The sequence below is a fragment of the Nestor notabilis genome, unplaced genomic scaffold (assembly GCF_000696875.1).
Source record: "Nestor notabilis isolate BGI_N333 unplaced genomic scaffold, ASM69687v1 scaffold20891, whole genome shotgun sequence".
NCBI lineage: Eukaryota > Metazoa > Chordata > Aves > Psittaciformes > Psittacidae > Nestor > Nestor notabilis.
The window spans coordinates 11,797-28,655 of NW_009916293.1; the positions used below are offsets into that span (position 1 = coordinate 11,797).

The following is a 16,859-nucleotide window of genomic DNA, read 5'->3' on the forward strand; positions in this document are numbered from 1 at the left end:
GTCCAACCTAAGTTCTCCAAGATTTTAGTATAGGTTTGTGTCTATGTGCATCTGTCTATTTGTGAAGAGGCTATTCATTAAATTTGACAGACTTCCACCAGCAGTACTTTAGCTATAGAGAAGATCAGAGATGAACACAAGGAGCCATGAGAAAGTACTTAAGATCAGGAAACTCCACACAACAGTAAAGGACAAAGGGATACCATTAAATTAACAAAGATAGCAGGTGTAATGCTACTAAAATAAACAGCCCATAATTCATACACAAACCTCATTGTCATTAGTTATCACTAAGATTGATCACTTAGTGAAATTAAGACTAACACAGTTAAGCAGGTAAGTATGAGGTTTAAGGTGTAAGCAAAGTGTGAGGTGATACTGCATGTGTGACACTGAATCATAACCTAGCCACCGTAACAGCATATGGGGGAAAGAAAGGATTCTTCAAAGTCACAACTCACAATTTATGTCTATTTTCTTCTAATACACTGGGTACTGGACCCAAACTGTAAAGCAGACTAGACGAGGCATTGGCCAATGATTAACCAGCAAGGAACTCACCTGTAAGAATGGGCAACATTATTTATTAAATCAAAGATAAGCTTATTGCAAGCTGTTATTTTAGTTGCTGGCCTAGATAATAAACTAACTTCTTTCTCCTGACACTTACATTGATACTGTTTGACTGGCTTCTATGGAGGATCACTTTAAAAAGGGACTAAAAAGTTGATGCACTTTGAATTAGCTTTATTAGAGAGATAACTACAATACTCAACAGCAAGTGATATTAACAGCACATTTTGAAGCTCTCTTGAAAACTTCAGATGCTATGCACGTATTTCATAGAGGAGTTCAGGATGGCCAAACCATTGAGTTTCCGCAGTTGAAAAATATGCCTGAAAAGACAACAGAAAGGTTGCTGGGGGAATCTAAGAAAACTAACAATCAAAGCTTTAAGCTTCCAGTGTTCTGCTATACACCCCATGCCCAAACTGTCAAGGATGTTAAATGCTGCCTTCCATAAATTAATCCTGAAGTAGCACGGCAAGGTTTCTAGATCACTGTTCCCTACAAAAAGGAAAATAAAAGTACTAATACTTGACAATTGTCCAAATTGATGGCATTGCAAATTAAAAAAACAACCAAACAAACAAACCAAAAACCTAAGAAAATAAGGTATTTCCCTTTTGTACCTCTGGAGTGCCTTGTGACTCACAGAGCAGATAATTTCTCTATTGCTCATTTGTGATCTCCAGCAGAAGCAAGGTGTTGAAACTTTTGGAAACTAGAGCATTACCCCTTCCTTTCTGCAACAGTTGAGGATGTATATTAACAAGTTGAGCTTAGTTCCTCTGTCTGGAATGCAGTTCAGGATCCAGCTGACAGTTTGCAGCTAGCTAGAGCTTGGCATACTCTTGGCTGGCAGCAGCAGACATTCTTTGCTGACATTTATACTTTTGTTTTGCTCTTGTTATTGCTCTGACCTCTACAAACATACAACATTACTCCTCCTCCTTCCATACTTCCAGCACAGGTAACACCAGAAAGCAATTCTCCTTGAAACATGTTAGGGTGGAACAGGAGCAACACAGGAACCCTAATGCAGAACTGTGGGGACAGTACTGCAAGTGGCAATTCTAGTTGGAGGAAGGGTAATAGATTTCATGGAGTATTTATGTAAACTAATCATTTGCCCTGTATCTGCTTGCTCTACAAATAGGATCGACTTATACAGGTCAAGAATTATCATCTGCTAACAAACAGATGGTGTAGAAGAACAACAGTCTTTTTTACAGTACCTTGGTTCAGCAACACAAAGCTTCCCCAGAGCAATTGCTGCATTCTCCTGTACTGAAGTTCTTCTAGCATCGCCACCAGCATGTTTCAACAAGATCATCACAACATTGGAATTCAGCAAGGATGTCGCTGCTCCAGGAACTACAAGGCACTGGCCAAGGCAGAATGCAGCATTTCCCACGATCATTTCATTCTCTGAGTCCAAGAGCTTCATCAGCACACTGAACCCTGGGAGAAAGAGAGGTTAATTGTACAGAATGCACGCAGGTTTGTTCGAGTAGCACTGATATTTTCTCCTGTCTTTATCTAAATTCCTAGGGAGTCAGCACTGTTCTGTGTTGGGTGTTTTTCTGGAAAACCTGGAGGAGCAAGAGACTTTCATAAGCAGCTCAACTTACCTACTTCTGCAACCTATACTGATATACAGCAGTAGAGTATTTTGTCTATACTCCTGGCACAGAATAGCATAGCTCTTGCTGGCATCTATAAGCAGCAGCAACATCTCAGGCCATAGAACCTAGGAACATTTAGGAAGACCACTTCCTAAATAAATTACAGCCATGGCTTTCACATGCATGAAGTCTCCTTGCTGGTTACGTAAGTTTGCTTTGGTTTTCTTGCATGGTCCCATCTGTTCTTCCAGATCACATCCCACCTTTTTCTGCACTATCATCTTCTGAAAAGGCACTGCTGCTCCAGATGGCAGCAGTGGCTGGTGAATAAACTGAACTAAGCGACCCATCTGGAATGCAGTCTTATGTCATGGGACTATAGCTCAATTCCATCAGGCTCCTAGCAACAGGGCAAAGTCTGGGTTGGCAAACAGAGATGAAAAAAATAAGAAATTGTGTCTTCTCAAAGGATTAAATACCCAGAGTTTTGGCAGAAAGAATTAGAGTGAAGTGTTATTGCTAATTTGTGGAAATGAAAGCTTCATCTACAGATGACAGTGAAACTAATATGTGGTGTACAATAGGAAGATGATGCTCTGAGAGGCTTTTAATGAGTGGAAATCCTTAGGGTTCAAGTTGAACTACATGAGCTGACAGTTTCTTGACAGGTTCAACCATTTAGATAAAACTTAAGTATTCTCTGTTGTAGTTACATTAGCATTAATTGAACCTGCATTGTAAAGCAATCCAAGTAGTGTTACACCGCATGACTAGAGTGAATATGCTCAAAAATACTCTAAGACACCTGGCCTGATATTGTCACTCCATTTCCTTTCAATACCTGGCTAAATATCCACATGTAAATTGAAGGAAACTATAAGCAGCCTCAACCGCTGGAAATCACGTGTTTAAATGAAGTTTTTTATTTTAGCCACTAACTTCGGGAAATATAACCCAATTCAGTTACATTTTACAAGCATTTTCTTTCAAAATCTATATACTTCTGGCCCTGACAAAGGGTACCAAGCCATTTCATTCAAGTAAAGCACAGTTTCTCTAACTCAGACTCATTATGTGATATGCCCATTTCCACCCACACATAGAGCTTAAGGCTCATTAAGCACTGTTTCAGGAGGTCAGGTGCCACATTACTCAGATAACTTGGCTAAAGTCTTGCAAGACTAAACCCCGGTGTTCAGTTCCATTCTAGAAGAGAAGAAAGTAATTGGACAATATACTAATATTACATCTCTGCATCCAGTCCCTACTTAGCCACTTACCTTTATCTGACTTCACGAGATCTTCTTGGGCTTGTCTATTACTTCTGGTGCAGATGGAAAGGGTCTTTATACAATAATTGGATGTCATCTGTCCTCCAGTCTAGATTTGTTTAAAGCACACATGAACAAACACACAGTTCATACCCCAACTTACTAAAGGTTACAAAGATAGCTGTTCCTTATGCCTAAGCCCAAATACCAAATTAAGACCTTTGCAGAGTATGTATCTCAAGATGAACACAGGCTGACAATGACACAAGAACCATCTCTTTCCTCCTCCCAAGCTTGGTTCAGCACTCACAGAAGATCAGTGGAATGGGCTCCATTGCTTTTCAGTGGTCCAAATTAGATCACACCAATTTTAAGCTTCAGTCCTCCAGCTGGGCCTGCCAGTATTGGATTCTTGAATTTGCATGTGTCTGCAAGCAGACCTGTGCACAGGCATCTCGCTCATATGGCAACAACTGGAAAATCTGAGCTACAGACCAGACTACAGAAGGCAGTCTAGTCTCCAAAACTGGCTACCTAGCTTAAAACTAAACTTGAGAGCATTGTTACAATGGACAACACAGATGCAGACAAATGCAGCCAGTGTCTGCACAGGTCTTTCTCATAGGGAAAAGAGGCTAAACACAGGGGCAGCTATGGCTTTCTTAAGGGATAATACAAGCAGAAACAAAGTGAATTTTGTGAAATTAATTTACTTTCAAGAATTTGATCATTTTCTTCACCACTCCTCCTTTCACTACTTCTTCTACCGCCGAGGAGGACGCTGGCAGGATGCGACTTAGCACTCCAATGGCTCTCTTAATTAGAAAACAATATGAGAGAAGGAAAAAACCCACAAAGTTTATTTGTCCAGACAACTTGCAGGAGTTTTCAAATTATCTTGGTTTCACAGAATAAACCCAAAGTAATTAAAGTCATAAAAGAGACATTTACAGCTGTATAACAAAGAACATCTTCAGGCCATGGCTTTTTCATTGTTTACTGGAAACTGAACTCAGCACAGCTTTTAAAGACTCAGTGTAGAGAGAGATGAGACCAAGCTGAGATCAGAGCAACCCCTTGTAAGTTTATCTATTTAACAAAATCCTAGTAGAAACCAGCCCAGCACTGCTGGTATTGAGGCAAGTAAAGCAGATCAGAACAATTCATGTGAATTCAGAGAGGTGAACGGCCTCCAAGTTCCCATCTGCTCCTACCTATTTGCCTTGAATAACTGCTGTCTGTGGGAGTGACACACCGTTAACAGGAGTACAATCTCCTAAGTATGATTCACATACAAGAATTGTGAAATTAAACAGCTGCTGAACACCCAAATTGTTCTTGCTCCTTTGCTTCTAGATTTATTATTTGTTCTTAAGAGGGTTTATATTGAAAACCATCCTAAGGATGAAATTATCTGTAAGAGCTTCTATTATGTGGATTTCGAGAGAACATTGAGAACCTTTTGCATCAAACCATATAAAAAACTAAAAAATATAAGTGGTGTATTACTTCTTTACTACTAATAATTATTGTTTTAGGCTTCAAAGCAGGGCAGGAGTTTGCACTGAAGTGGTCAGGTCAGGTCAGGTCAGCTAATACAAGCTTTTGTTAGTCCATAGATATCCCACTTACTGTCAAAATCCTTCCGTCCTTATGTCTGAGGAGAGACATGCACCTGCCACTTATGTCCACAGCAATGTCCTGAAAAAACAGTGTGAAAAATTCAGCTCTAGGTGATTGCTGGGAAGTGTTAGAGCAGAAACTGGTTAATAAAGTACTTTATAACGAAGAATCCAGTGGAGATCAGAGCTCGTATAGCAGTAAGTTACTAACACTTCAGCATCCACCTGTAACTTAAAAATTTCTTCCTTCTTGATGGAATCCTTAGTTTTAAATAATTTTGGAATGTGCCAAGCATGTACATATATTGTGTAATTGGAGACTGATGCCAAACAAAACATTTACACTACTATGGAAAGGTATGTGCTTTACACTGTATTTTTCTCATACCTGGGAGGGGAAGGGGAGAAATTTTGTACATTTTCTCACTTTTTAGCTTACTTGTCCACTACCCTTAATGATAACCTTAAATACCAATAAAAATCAAAAATTAACTGAACACCAGCAAAATCCAAGGCTGGCAGCCTAAAGAATATTCACAGATCTTGTATACCTGGATAATCACATTTGATTCAAGCAGTAAGTTCATCATGAGGCCCAGAACTGCAAATAAACATTCCTGGTATTTGGGTGTGCTGACATCAAAGCATTCATCCTGTGTACAAAGGAGAGAAGAGTACAATCAATTCAGAGGATCAAAATATACATTTCCTCAGTCTTCTGTGTGCTTACGTGCATGATGCATCAGGGGAGGACTGAGGGAGCATTCGGAAGAAAAAGCCCTGTGAGCACCAGAGCTAATAACAGCCTTTTGTTACAGATCCATTCTTGTGCTTGTTTCACTTTGGTATTTAAAACTGCACACTCCAAACTCGTGATGTTTAAGCAGTTAACAAGGTCCTTTCCCACCTTCTGAATTCTTCAGTTTCAGAGAACTGAGTTCATACTGCATCCTTACCCTAAAAGGGGCCGCTCACAATAAGGGATCACTTTCTCCCCTCCACCCATCTACTCATCCACAACTTCTGCGAACAATGGACCACTTTGAGACCTTTATCCAACTACCAGATTTGAAAGATCTCAGCCAAGGGTTCAGAGCTATTAGGGGAGGAAGACAAACACGATCACAGAAGTACCATTTCCACAAGAGATAAGGCTGATAACACTATTCTAGGAAGCCATAAAGTTTCTTTACCACAAGCTTTAAGCATGCTTGCCAGCACTCTTTACACTCAGCCATCTGCATTCGAATGACTACATCTGCACACAAATTCCCCATGATGCCAATGCAACAGGCAAGGGCTGCCTGGTTCACCAGCTTGATAGAGGTCTGAAAACAGAAAAGTGGAATACCAAGTTAAGAACAAATGACGAGGAAACAACAAATATGTGCCCCTATCCCTCTGGCAATGGAAAATGGGATTCCAGAATCTCTCTTACCTATGTTAATTCCAAAGTTTGGAAATCACTCTCATATTCACAATGAATCTCCCGATGAAGTTTTAAGAATCTTGGGAAAAAGTGACTAGATTCTCTGGTCCCTAAGGTCAGACTGTGAATATTGCCTACTACCACTTGGCTCACAGAATGGAACAGCCTCTGCTGCAGCTGTAAATCCAGTAAGGCACATTCCAAAGGGAAGAGCAATAAGCAGTGTAAAAATACTATGTTATTGCATTGTCTCAGTGCTCATTTGGAGAAGTGGAAGTGTTTTACTTTTCAGTTCTATTTGCTGTTCTGCTACAGAACAAATCTTCCCTATCACCTTCCATCTTCTTAAGGACAGGTTTCCGTACCAACAGTATTGTAAGTTTGCAGTTTAAATAAATATTAACCAGGAAAGGGATCTGAACCACTAAACATCTACACCTTGTGACCTAATGTTATCTCTTCACCCTGATCTCTCAGATTAGAACGAAACAGAAAAAGTCACTATCCAAAATACAACCAGTTGGTGGCAGTAGACTGAAGTCACATTAAGAGCCTAACTCCAAGCTGAGGATGAAATCCTGGCCTGATAGATTTACTGCTGGGAATCTGCAATCAAGTCTAGAGTTTTTACTGAAAATAAAAAGAGTAACATCTAGAACCCAAGCACCAAGTACTGGAGCTTGAGAAAACGTTCCCAAGGAAAACGTATGACAGAACTGGATTTGTTATGCCTACAGAACTAGAGGCACAGTAACTACCATAGTTCTGCCACTGAGAGGTTCTGTCTAGGAGCAACTGGCTGTAAAAACCGCAAGAGTGGTCGTAAGACACGTTACACAAAAGTAAACCAGAAATGTGGAGACTGAGATCTTTCATACCAGCAACTGGGTGAATAAAGGTAAAACAGCTGTGGAAAGCATGACACGACACTGGGTTTTGAACCTGTTGAGGGATAAAGAAAGCCATATTTGGACACTTGAAGCTTTAGGCAAAAATCACAGACAAAGTCAACACAACAGCAACATAAAACCAAGGTAAACATCAGTCAACAACGTAACCTCATGGCAAAGGCGGCCAACAGCCTGTGTCACTAGCTCATTCAGTAAATTTTGAAGTACAACTATTTACAAATGAATGAGGAAATATAAGTTACCTTTCCTCTTCAGTTAAATCAGACAATACGCTCATGGCACTGCTAGCCCTGGCATCAGTGCTGTTGACAAACATCATCAAAATCTGCAGCCATCTGTAATTAAAAAGCCAAAAAAAAAGTATATCAGCTTCAGTTTAGTTATTAAAGACCAAAATTGTAGTTTAAGTGCACCAACACAGTTTATGATCTTAAGCTCCTTTTAGTTCAGCAGAGTTTTCACCAATCTAGATATACTAAGCTCTCCAAACACACTCAGTTACCTAACAGCCATTAGAACAGTATGTCAGCACTAGATTCTCTCACAGTATTTCCACATGCTCCTCTACTGAGCTGAAATTCTCTGCCACTCTTCTCTAATTTTGTAATTCTGTAAGAGAACCTGTAAGTCTCATCTCTTTATGTTGACAAGCACAACTGCCAAGAAGCTCAGTATCTGCAACTTTACCTTCTGAACATCCTAACTCTTTCAAAGCAATCAGGCACAGGATCTCTTTCAGAAGTTCACAGGAGATTTATCTGGCCCCTGATATTTCAAGCCACAGTAATATTATCTGCCCTTTTATTAAGCATCCTCTTAGATGTGGCTCATTTTTTAAACTTCTCCTCCCAAGGGAAAATGTCTCTGGATTAATGTTGTATTTACATAGTGAAGTGTGCACAACTGTTGAAGAATCTTTTCTGTTCATCCATTCCTTCAAACCATGAAATCCAAACCAATACATTAAGATTTTGCCTCTGCTTAACTCTAAAAGGAAATACCAGGATAGTAAGATAAAGATAACAGACTGTTGTTTCTTTCTCCATTCTGAGTCATGGCAACAGTGAATAATCATACCAAATGAGAAGAGTCGCAGCATGAAACCACAAACTCTTAAGAGGCAACAGTGTAAGCTTCTGACTACAGACAAACACGCACTTACTGGTTTAAAAAACTATGCTTCAGAATTATACGAAGAGCCTCTAGAATAAGCCCTTTCTATCTAGTTTTGCAGACACCTTCAGATACAAAGTTTACTAAAGTTTTCCCCACACCCCTAACTTTTACATCTGCTTAGCTCAGCCTATCCCTCAAGGACAGAGATCTCAGTGTCATCATGTTCATTCAGAAAGCCTGTCCCCATGATGCTGGGGGAATGAGTTCTGAACATCTGTGAACCCAGGCATTAAGGAAACTTGTTTGAGGTATAGCAGACTTTATTACTTGGTTAGATCCAGGTGCCTGAGCAGCAGTCTCCTCCCATTCTCATTCTCTGAGTAAAGAGAAATTAGTGCCAATGTCTCCTTTTGGATCTCCGATACCCCACAAGAAAGCAGTTTTGGCAGCTGTGCACTCACATCAGGGTGAGTCAATAGAAGACGCTGATTTTCTTCTGAATAAAAAAAAACAACGAAAAATAAGATTCAAGAGCAGTGTCATACACAATGGCATCGCCGTTATTTATTTTTTTCCTAGGTGCTGATTTAACAGGTTTAATGTCTTTATTTTGTCCACTAATGTAGGGTTTCCCCTTAGCTTGCAGCATTAATATTCACTTGGGAATCAGCTGGATGCCATGACATTAAGCATTCTGTGTTTGCCTTGTGTGGCACTTTGCACCACTTTACCACCTACTACCACCCCAGCCCATTTCTCATCTACATATATACTCCCTAGAAACAAGGGCTACCACCCCAGCGACTCCTGATTGTGAATGCCAAAGGTATTTGCCTTCTCTAATGGTGATTCTATAAAACTCTGCTTTTTGCTAGTGTAACTGGTTAAAAACAAAATTATACAAGTGATATTAACTTAAAAGCAGTAATAATCACAGGGAATTTAATTTCCACCCCTTTAGTAGTTTTAAAATGCTTATAGAAATAGACTGGAAATTTCATCTCATGATGCACAGAACTGCCAAAATTGTGGTTGCTGCTAGCAGTATATGCCAGCACTTGCTATTGACCTGTAAAACTTAGTTTACAATAAGGTCTAGACCCAAGTGCTCTGAGAAAGTGATGTTCATGCCAAACATCAATTTTAGACACAGTTAAGTGCCTTATTAACAGTACATTAACAATGATTAATGTTGATTATATATTTTTACCATTCCCAGTGCAGACAGCTTGCCAAAGGAACAGAAGAGAAACAGACAGATCCACCCCAGCAGCGTTTTTTCTCTCGGCACAGAAGCCCCTAAATTAGAAATGGTGGCTCATAAAAAGAACACATCAAACAATTAGGTCTTTGGCAGAGCCTCAGAGAGACGAGGATCTGCCACAAAACCACTTAAACTCATAAGCTCTAAACCCAGCTCCTTGGTTAACCGTTTTTAGGAGTATGGTTTTCCAGAGGACTTCCCCTGAGAGAAGATTTATTGTCTGCTAGGTCTACTCCACCCTCAACACACACAGACCCTATATGAGCATTATACAGCACCATATGGGTGAGAAATTCAGTTCGGCACCCAAAATATTGATGAACCGTAAAGAAGTCTCTGTGTTGCAGTTCCATGAGAACCTTAAAGAATAGCTCTCCTGCCCTATTAAACCAATCGTGCTATTCTGAACCTGCTTAGTTATGCAAAATCTTCTAATTGCGTCTTCTTACTTGTTTCTGTTATCTACCTGAACCTGACTCAAATATACATCCAGCAACTTAGAGCAACTAAGTGCTTTCAGATTTCTTCTCTATTAAGTTGGAGTTGTTTTTTAATCAAACCTGCTCTCACTAGGAGATGGGAGAACTGTACAAAAACAGGAGACAGAAGCAGAAACTCATTAATTCTGTTCACTGCATCTGAGAAAGCACTGTTTGTATTAAGAATCAGATACAAGTCAGTGCATTCAGACATTAAAATCTGCCATTACATTATCTTCTGGTCATTTCATCTGCATTTCAAGAGGTGATAGTGTTTCTTGAAAACAGTATTTTCATTTCCTCATGCTGTAACACCCTACTGTTTTCCTTTGGAGAGCTCTTACCGTCTTATAATCTCGTTGTCTCCGAGGATACTGAATCCATTGTTTGTTCTAAATAAAGTTTGCTCAGTGCCTGAAAAAGTCAGAGATAAATCAGGTCTGTGATCCATCTGGCTGATAGATCATTGTGAACGCAGACTCCTGCTCTTCTATAACACAGTGTTAAAAGAAAAGGTCACTGGATCAACAGCTTTGGGGAAAGAATGTCAGCAAAAGAGGGGAAAAACTCCAAGAATGCTACTTGAAGTAGAAGCAGCTTTGAAGCTGAAGAGTGCTCTAATTCATGCCTGGTGCTGTAAAGGACAACTGACTTTAAGTTAAAGGCTTTTTAGGAAGACTGAAACATGAGCTGGCTTTGCAAATTAATATGTTTTAACAGAGAATTGCAAATATTTCTAAACAAATGAAACAGCTCTTAAGAGACCCAAATCCATAAGAAGTCTTAACAGCTCAGCTACAACATCAGTCTACTTCCGTAAAATAGATGTAAATATCTACTACCCATAAATTTTGAAATACCAAACATTGCTGATTTTATTTCTTAAATACAGGAATAGTTTTTCTCTGTTCCTTTAAAAACTAATCCACTTGTATTCATCTGCTTGGATTACAGCTTCCATGAACAACCACCTTTATATCAAATACTTACAGTCTTTCATGGTTCCTGCTAAAAGTTTGATTCCTCCTGTATAGTAGAGGATATTCTGGTCAGGTTTATGAAGTCCCTGCAGCAGTTCTTTTATGGACAGAGCAGCAAGCTTTCCAGACTGAACTTCCTTCATTGCTCTCTCTTCATCTTTCACTCTTTTTTCCTCCAAGTCTACCTCATTCATACAATCTTGGAAATCAAAAGACAACAAAGCATGGCAGTTAAATGGTTTCATATGGCCAACTTTCAGGTAGCGAGTGAAGCTGATTCCTTAACAGAGAGAGAGAGATACCTTCTACATACACATGTACAGAATGACCCACTGCTCTGCTCAGTGAAACACAGATTAAAAAGGGAACAATCAGAAACAAAAGCTGCAAGAAGAGACTCCATCCAAAGTTCTGAAGAGGTTTTGATTAGGTTCTGTCTTGATCAGAAAAAAAGGGATGACAGGGTGAACATTTCTATTTCTTACCTTTAAATAAGCTTTCCTTTTGGGGATCGATTTGTAAGATCTTCTCATAACACTGCCTGGCCTTAACAGAGAAAAGAAATGGGCCACAGTACTTAAGTGTGGAAAATAAATCTTACGAAGACACACAAGTTAAAACTTCACTATTAGAAGTGTAATTCGACTATTATTCAGTCCCTACATCTGCCTGCTATTTCTAATTAAAAGGAAAATTTCAAGAACAAACCTAATAATGTACCAGTAGGAACAAAAAAGCAAGGTTACAGTGAGAAAACAGAAAATAAGGCATAGGATTAGAACTGAAGGAATTGTAACTATCAGCAGGGATCAGATGTGCATCTCGTATCTTTACCTTCTGTTTGCACATTTCGTGTATCCTCAGCTTATGCTTGGATTTAAACTGATCACCAAGCTTGCAACAGGAAAGAACCTTCTTCACTGCTCAAGCTGCCGAGAACTTTTCAATGTGGATTTCATGTAAATTTCTATTGTCCATGCTCAAGGGTTATTTCTAGTGAAGTTGTTTCTGACAGGATCAGAAATACTTCTGAGCTTGCCTGCTCTCCTCTTTATGATTTTTGAAGATGAAGGGTCAGGGCTGTACTAAAATATCTGGCAGCTTATTTCAAGCTTAAGTATTTGTTAACAGGATGTTCCATTATTTTAATGGTATTCAAGCTTCTATTAGCTTTGAAATTCCATTAGCGTGAAATGCAGATTTAAATCTTAAAAACCGTGTATACTGAATAGAAAATTCTCTCATTCTTTTGAGGTTGATTAGAGTAAGAATTGACATGGCTACATAGAAGTGTCTTCCTAAATTGTGTGTGCACTAAAGCAAAGAACACAGGCAACTTTACTAAGTTGAGGAAAGAAGACTTGATTTAAGAATTATCAGTCTTTGCAAAGCACAGAAGGTTTCTCTCAAGTCTAAAGGCTCAGGATACTTTCATTTGAACAGTTCTTAAGATCACAAATTTCTCCCTCTTACCCACACCACCACATCAAAAGCAGAACTAAACATGATCCCATGGCCACAAGATTTAGTCAACTTACCTCACTGTAGTGTTTAAGTGATACGTGAGCTTTCCCCATTAGAAAATAGGCTTTAATACATTTTCCATTGCACTGTGTTAAAAAAGGAATTATTAATTATGTACTTAGAAATTTTAACCTTTTAATATTTCCCAGCCTTCTAATTCATAGGTATAGCTGCCCAAAATAACTATAAGCCCAGAACAGAGTGTTCGTACCATCTGCTAGAGGCACCTAAAGATTATATGCTAAAATAATATCTCCAGGTACCAACTTTCTTTCTCAGTGCAAGGAACACAGGCTTTAGTTTGGTTAAAGAAGGAAAGTGTCTGGTGCTAGTATCCTTCCCAGAAACCTGCACTTCAGGCAATACAGGCAGACCTCCATGCAGTTAGGTAATGCTAAGGCCTGCATCAACAAGTGTATAATCGCAGAACTTCTAGAACAACAGAATTTCTATGTTTTTTGATTAGTTTTGCCATGAATTAAAAGCTAAGTCATCTTTTCCAGTTCACTTCCCTGTGATAAATGTTGATTTCTTGAAATGATGCTGCCAATATTATGAATAATCTGTTAATTGTGTTGTAGTCATGGGCATCGCTGATGTAACACAACTGAATTCAGATTCAGCTCTTTGGCATTTTATACAGCATCTTCACTTTTCCCACCAGACCTTTTCTTTGTGAGCTTAGCATCCCTTTTCCCTATTTAGGAGGATAAGCAGGATATTGAGGGCCAATAAGTGCAGTTAATAGCTTATTATCACTTATTAAATGCTCTTAAGAGCTAGAAAAGCTGCTGCACGACGGCAGCACTGAAATACTAACTGCTTTATGCTGCTCAAGTTGATTCAGGATGCAGGAATCCGTGCAACACCAACACATGCTTTCACTTCCATTAGCAAGTTGTCTCTTGTTGTATTATCAGTTACACACAAACCCATCTTCCAGGAGCATTTGACATAATCAAAAAAGCTACAATCCTGAAATTACCTTTAATGCCCATTCACAGTCACCAATGGCTTTTTCATACTCATGCATCTTCAGGTAGGCCTGAAATAAAACCAAGAGAGTACAGGCAGAATAATTAGAGTATTTCAAACAACTTCTACTAACTATTGTATAAACTTTAGCTAATCAAGGAAAAAAACCCCAACTTTAGACTGCTATTTGTCTAGCCATTGATTTTGCAGGATAAATACCCACTGTTTCTTCACTTGTCTTCTACCTACTTGGAGTTTGTAATTTAGAATAAATTTAATAAATCAAAATGCAACACACACATATGGATTACACAAGGCAAAGTGAGAATGCAAAGCACAAAATTCTACAGTTATAAAAGTAATCCCTAAAAAGATATATTAAAAAAAATCTGTGCATTTAAATAAAACTATGAACTAAAATTAATTCTTTCTCCCACTTATTCTTGAGGAGCTGGGGTTCACCTGTGCCACATCCAAGAGGGGGAATACACAAACACTCCATCAGGAGGGACTAGCCACAGCAGAACTAAAGCATCCAAGGAATTCAGACACATTGATCAAGAAGGAAGAGTTTACACCTCTAACGATAAGCTTCCTGCAACTCTTTCATTAAGTTTGTAAACAGATTAAAAGCAGTATAGTGGTAGCTCATTTCCGCACGCTGACCTGTGCTCTGTTTGTGTAAAGCTCCTGCTTATCTTTCAGTTTTTCCAGACCTTCAGTGTATCTCTGGATGGCTATGACATAGTCTCCTTTCCTGAAAGCATCGTTTCCTTTCTCTTTCAGAGCTGCAAAACAACATGCATTCAAAATACCATTTGAGTTTTATTTCCCCAAAAGATGGTTGAGGAAACAGAAGCCATATTCTCCTGCTGGAATAATCATAAAAATTCCAGTCCAGCTCCACTTCAGCTGTCTTCATCAGCCATTATTTGCAAGGTACTTCTGAGCTATTCAGTGCGCATGATCTCAAATCCTCTTTCAGAGAGAAAACTGAGCACTTGCCTTTGCCCAGCCCAACTCTGAAATGCTCCCCCCATCCCAAACTCATACCATAAAGTGGATAGCATGGAGAAGTACAGGTTGCAACAACTCTGTGAAGTATATAACCCTGTTATATCCTGCTAGTCAGTTCTGTGGAGAAGGCTGGTCTCAGATAACCAAAGAACTGACTCAGTCTGCATGAGAATGGCAATAACCGAGTAGCTCCTCAGCCTCTTCAACCAGCTCAGTTCTTGCTAAATAGTCTTTGAATTCATTAGCTAGAAAAACCTTTAGCAATTACCATTTGCTAAGTGTTCATTTCTCTTCCTTCGTTTAGCACGTTCTTTTGCATCCTTTTCCAGCATTGCCAGAAAGCCATCTTTGAACCAGGAGAGTTGGTGGTGGTTTAGTTTTGGTTGTTGTCAGTTGGTGGTGGTGTTTTTTTTTAAATTAAAATAAAAAAAAAAATCATTAAAATCAATTTGTAGATAAAAAAGTAATTTCTAAGGTATTTCTGAGTTATTTTGCTACAAAGAAAATATTAAGGGGACATTTTAACAATTGAAGTGGAACACAAATGACAAGCTATTACATAGAAAGACCATGCTACTACTGAGGATCTGCATACCTGCCTCGAAATATCTAACCTCTAGAGACAGACTTGTTTCCTTTTAAATTCGAAATACTAACTTTTTAGATGAGACACTGGAATACAGTAACTACACCAACAAGCCTTCTACCTCTGAACAAGTACAGCCATATTTGTAAGATCCTTCAAAATGTTCCCAAATCTGACTGAATTTTGATTGAAGTTACTAGAAAAGTTAGCTTTGACTTTGGCAGGAGTAGAATCAGGTGTTGCATGAAGAAACAGCAATCCTTACTCCACCTCTGCTAAAACAGATTGAAAAGACACTAAGAAGCAGAGGGAGCACTGTCCTACCTGCATTCACTGCCTCTGCATTTGCCATGTCCTAAAAAGAGAGAAACACAGCACATGCATGTACACAGACATTTTAGTACAACCCATAGCAGCAAAGGAACACTCGGTTAAATTATTCAAAGCTACAGGGTGTCTGAAATATCCAGATTGATGCATACAGGGAATATGAAATGGTCACTTGAATAAAAGACAAGGATTCAATAGTTTTTGTGTTACTGGAAAGCTTCCTGTATCTTTAATGAGGCAAATCACTGAAACCCAAATCCTTCTGCAGGAATCAAAGCCTAATGAAATTAACGAAGGGACTCTTGTGTCTTCAACTAGTTTTGCTCAAGTTCCTGAAGCACAGGGAAAGCTACAAGTATGGTACCTCCGTGCTTGCATTCAACTTGGATAAATCCCACAGAAGTATTCTGTGCTATTAGCAGTCTTAAAACAAAGACAACACAACATCAAATACCTTCCAATTACACAACTAGTAGAAAAAACAAAGTCGCATTCAGAACATGCTTGTAAGTATTGTTCAGATTTTTTTCTCCTGGGCAAGGAATGTGGATTAGAGTCATTTAAGAGCCCTAAACTGCATACAGGTTTGACCTCGAAGGGAATAAATTCCTTACAGAAGCTCCTGTATTGATGATTGTCCTGTTCACTGTAGTTTTGCCTTTCTCCTCCTTGCTAGTTTCTTCATCACGGAGCCTTTTCTCTGCTTCAGCAATGGCTTTTTCCTTGACAGCCGAGTCTGTGGAGCTCAAGCCTTGCACTAAATTGGCTAACAAAGGGAATAAAAAGAGAGAAATACATAGGGACTCTAAATGATCCTGGAGGGACCAGGAGTTCAGTTGTGCAACTGATGACACCCTTTTGAGGGCACTGGTGACCAGGATAACCTTTATAGGTGGAAACACAACTTCACCTCGCTTCCAAGGGCTACCTACAGCTTCTACGTGACAAAAATTCCTAGGCTTAGGAAGCAGCTCTTGGCAACCTCAAAGCCTGGCACCTGAGCTCCTAAGGACACTTGGTATAAACTCGGAACGAGGGGCGGGAATCTGACTCTTTTCCATTCCTTTTCCACTGTCCTTTTACCCACACCCTTTTTCTCTCAGCCCCTAGAAACGTATCTGCGGAACACGGGGATGTCCGTACACCTCCAGCCCCGCCACCGGCAC

General features: G+C 39.3%; 1 protein-coding gene across 1 annotated transcript; it reads right to left on the reverse strand.

The window, feature by feature from the left end:
- Positions 1-820: 820 nt before the first annotated feature.
- Positions 821-16,459, reverse strand: TTC12 (tetratricopeptide repeat domain 12; the record flags this gene model as incomplete). Its single annotated transcript, XM_010024512.1, has 20 exons — positions 821-896; positions 1,800-2,025; positions 3,470-3,569; positions 4,174-4,275; positions 5,093-5,161; positions 5,634-5,735; positions 6,276-6,410; positions 7,390-7,453; positions 7,665-7,757; positions 8,866-9,034; positions 9,749-9,837; positions 10,626-10,695; positions 11,272-11,460; positions 11,747-11,807; positions 12,800-12,871; positions 13,771-13,830; positions 14,427-14,548; positions 15,046-15,123; positions 15,688-15,718; positions 16,314-16,459. Coding segments are annotated over 20 exons (2,054 nt in total), but the record flags the coding sequence as incomplete, so codon positions are not given.
- Between the last annotated feature and the right edge of the window lie 400 nt (positions 16,460-16,859).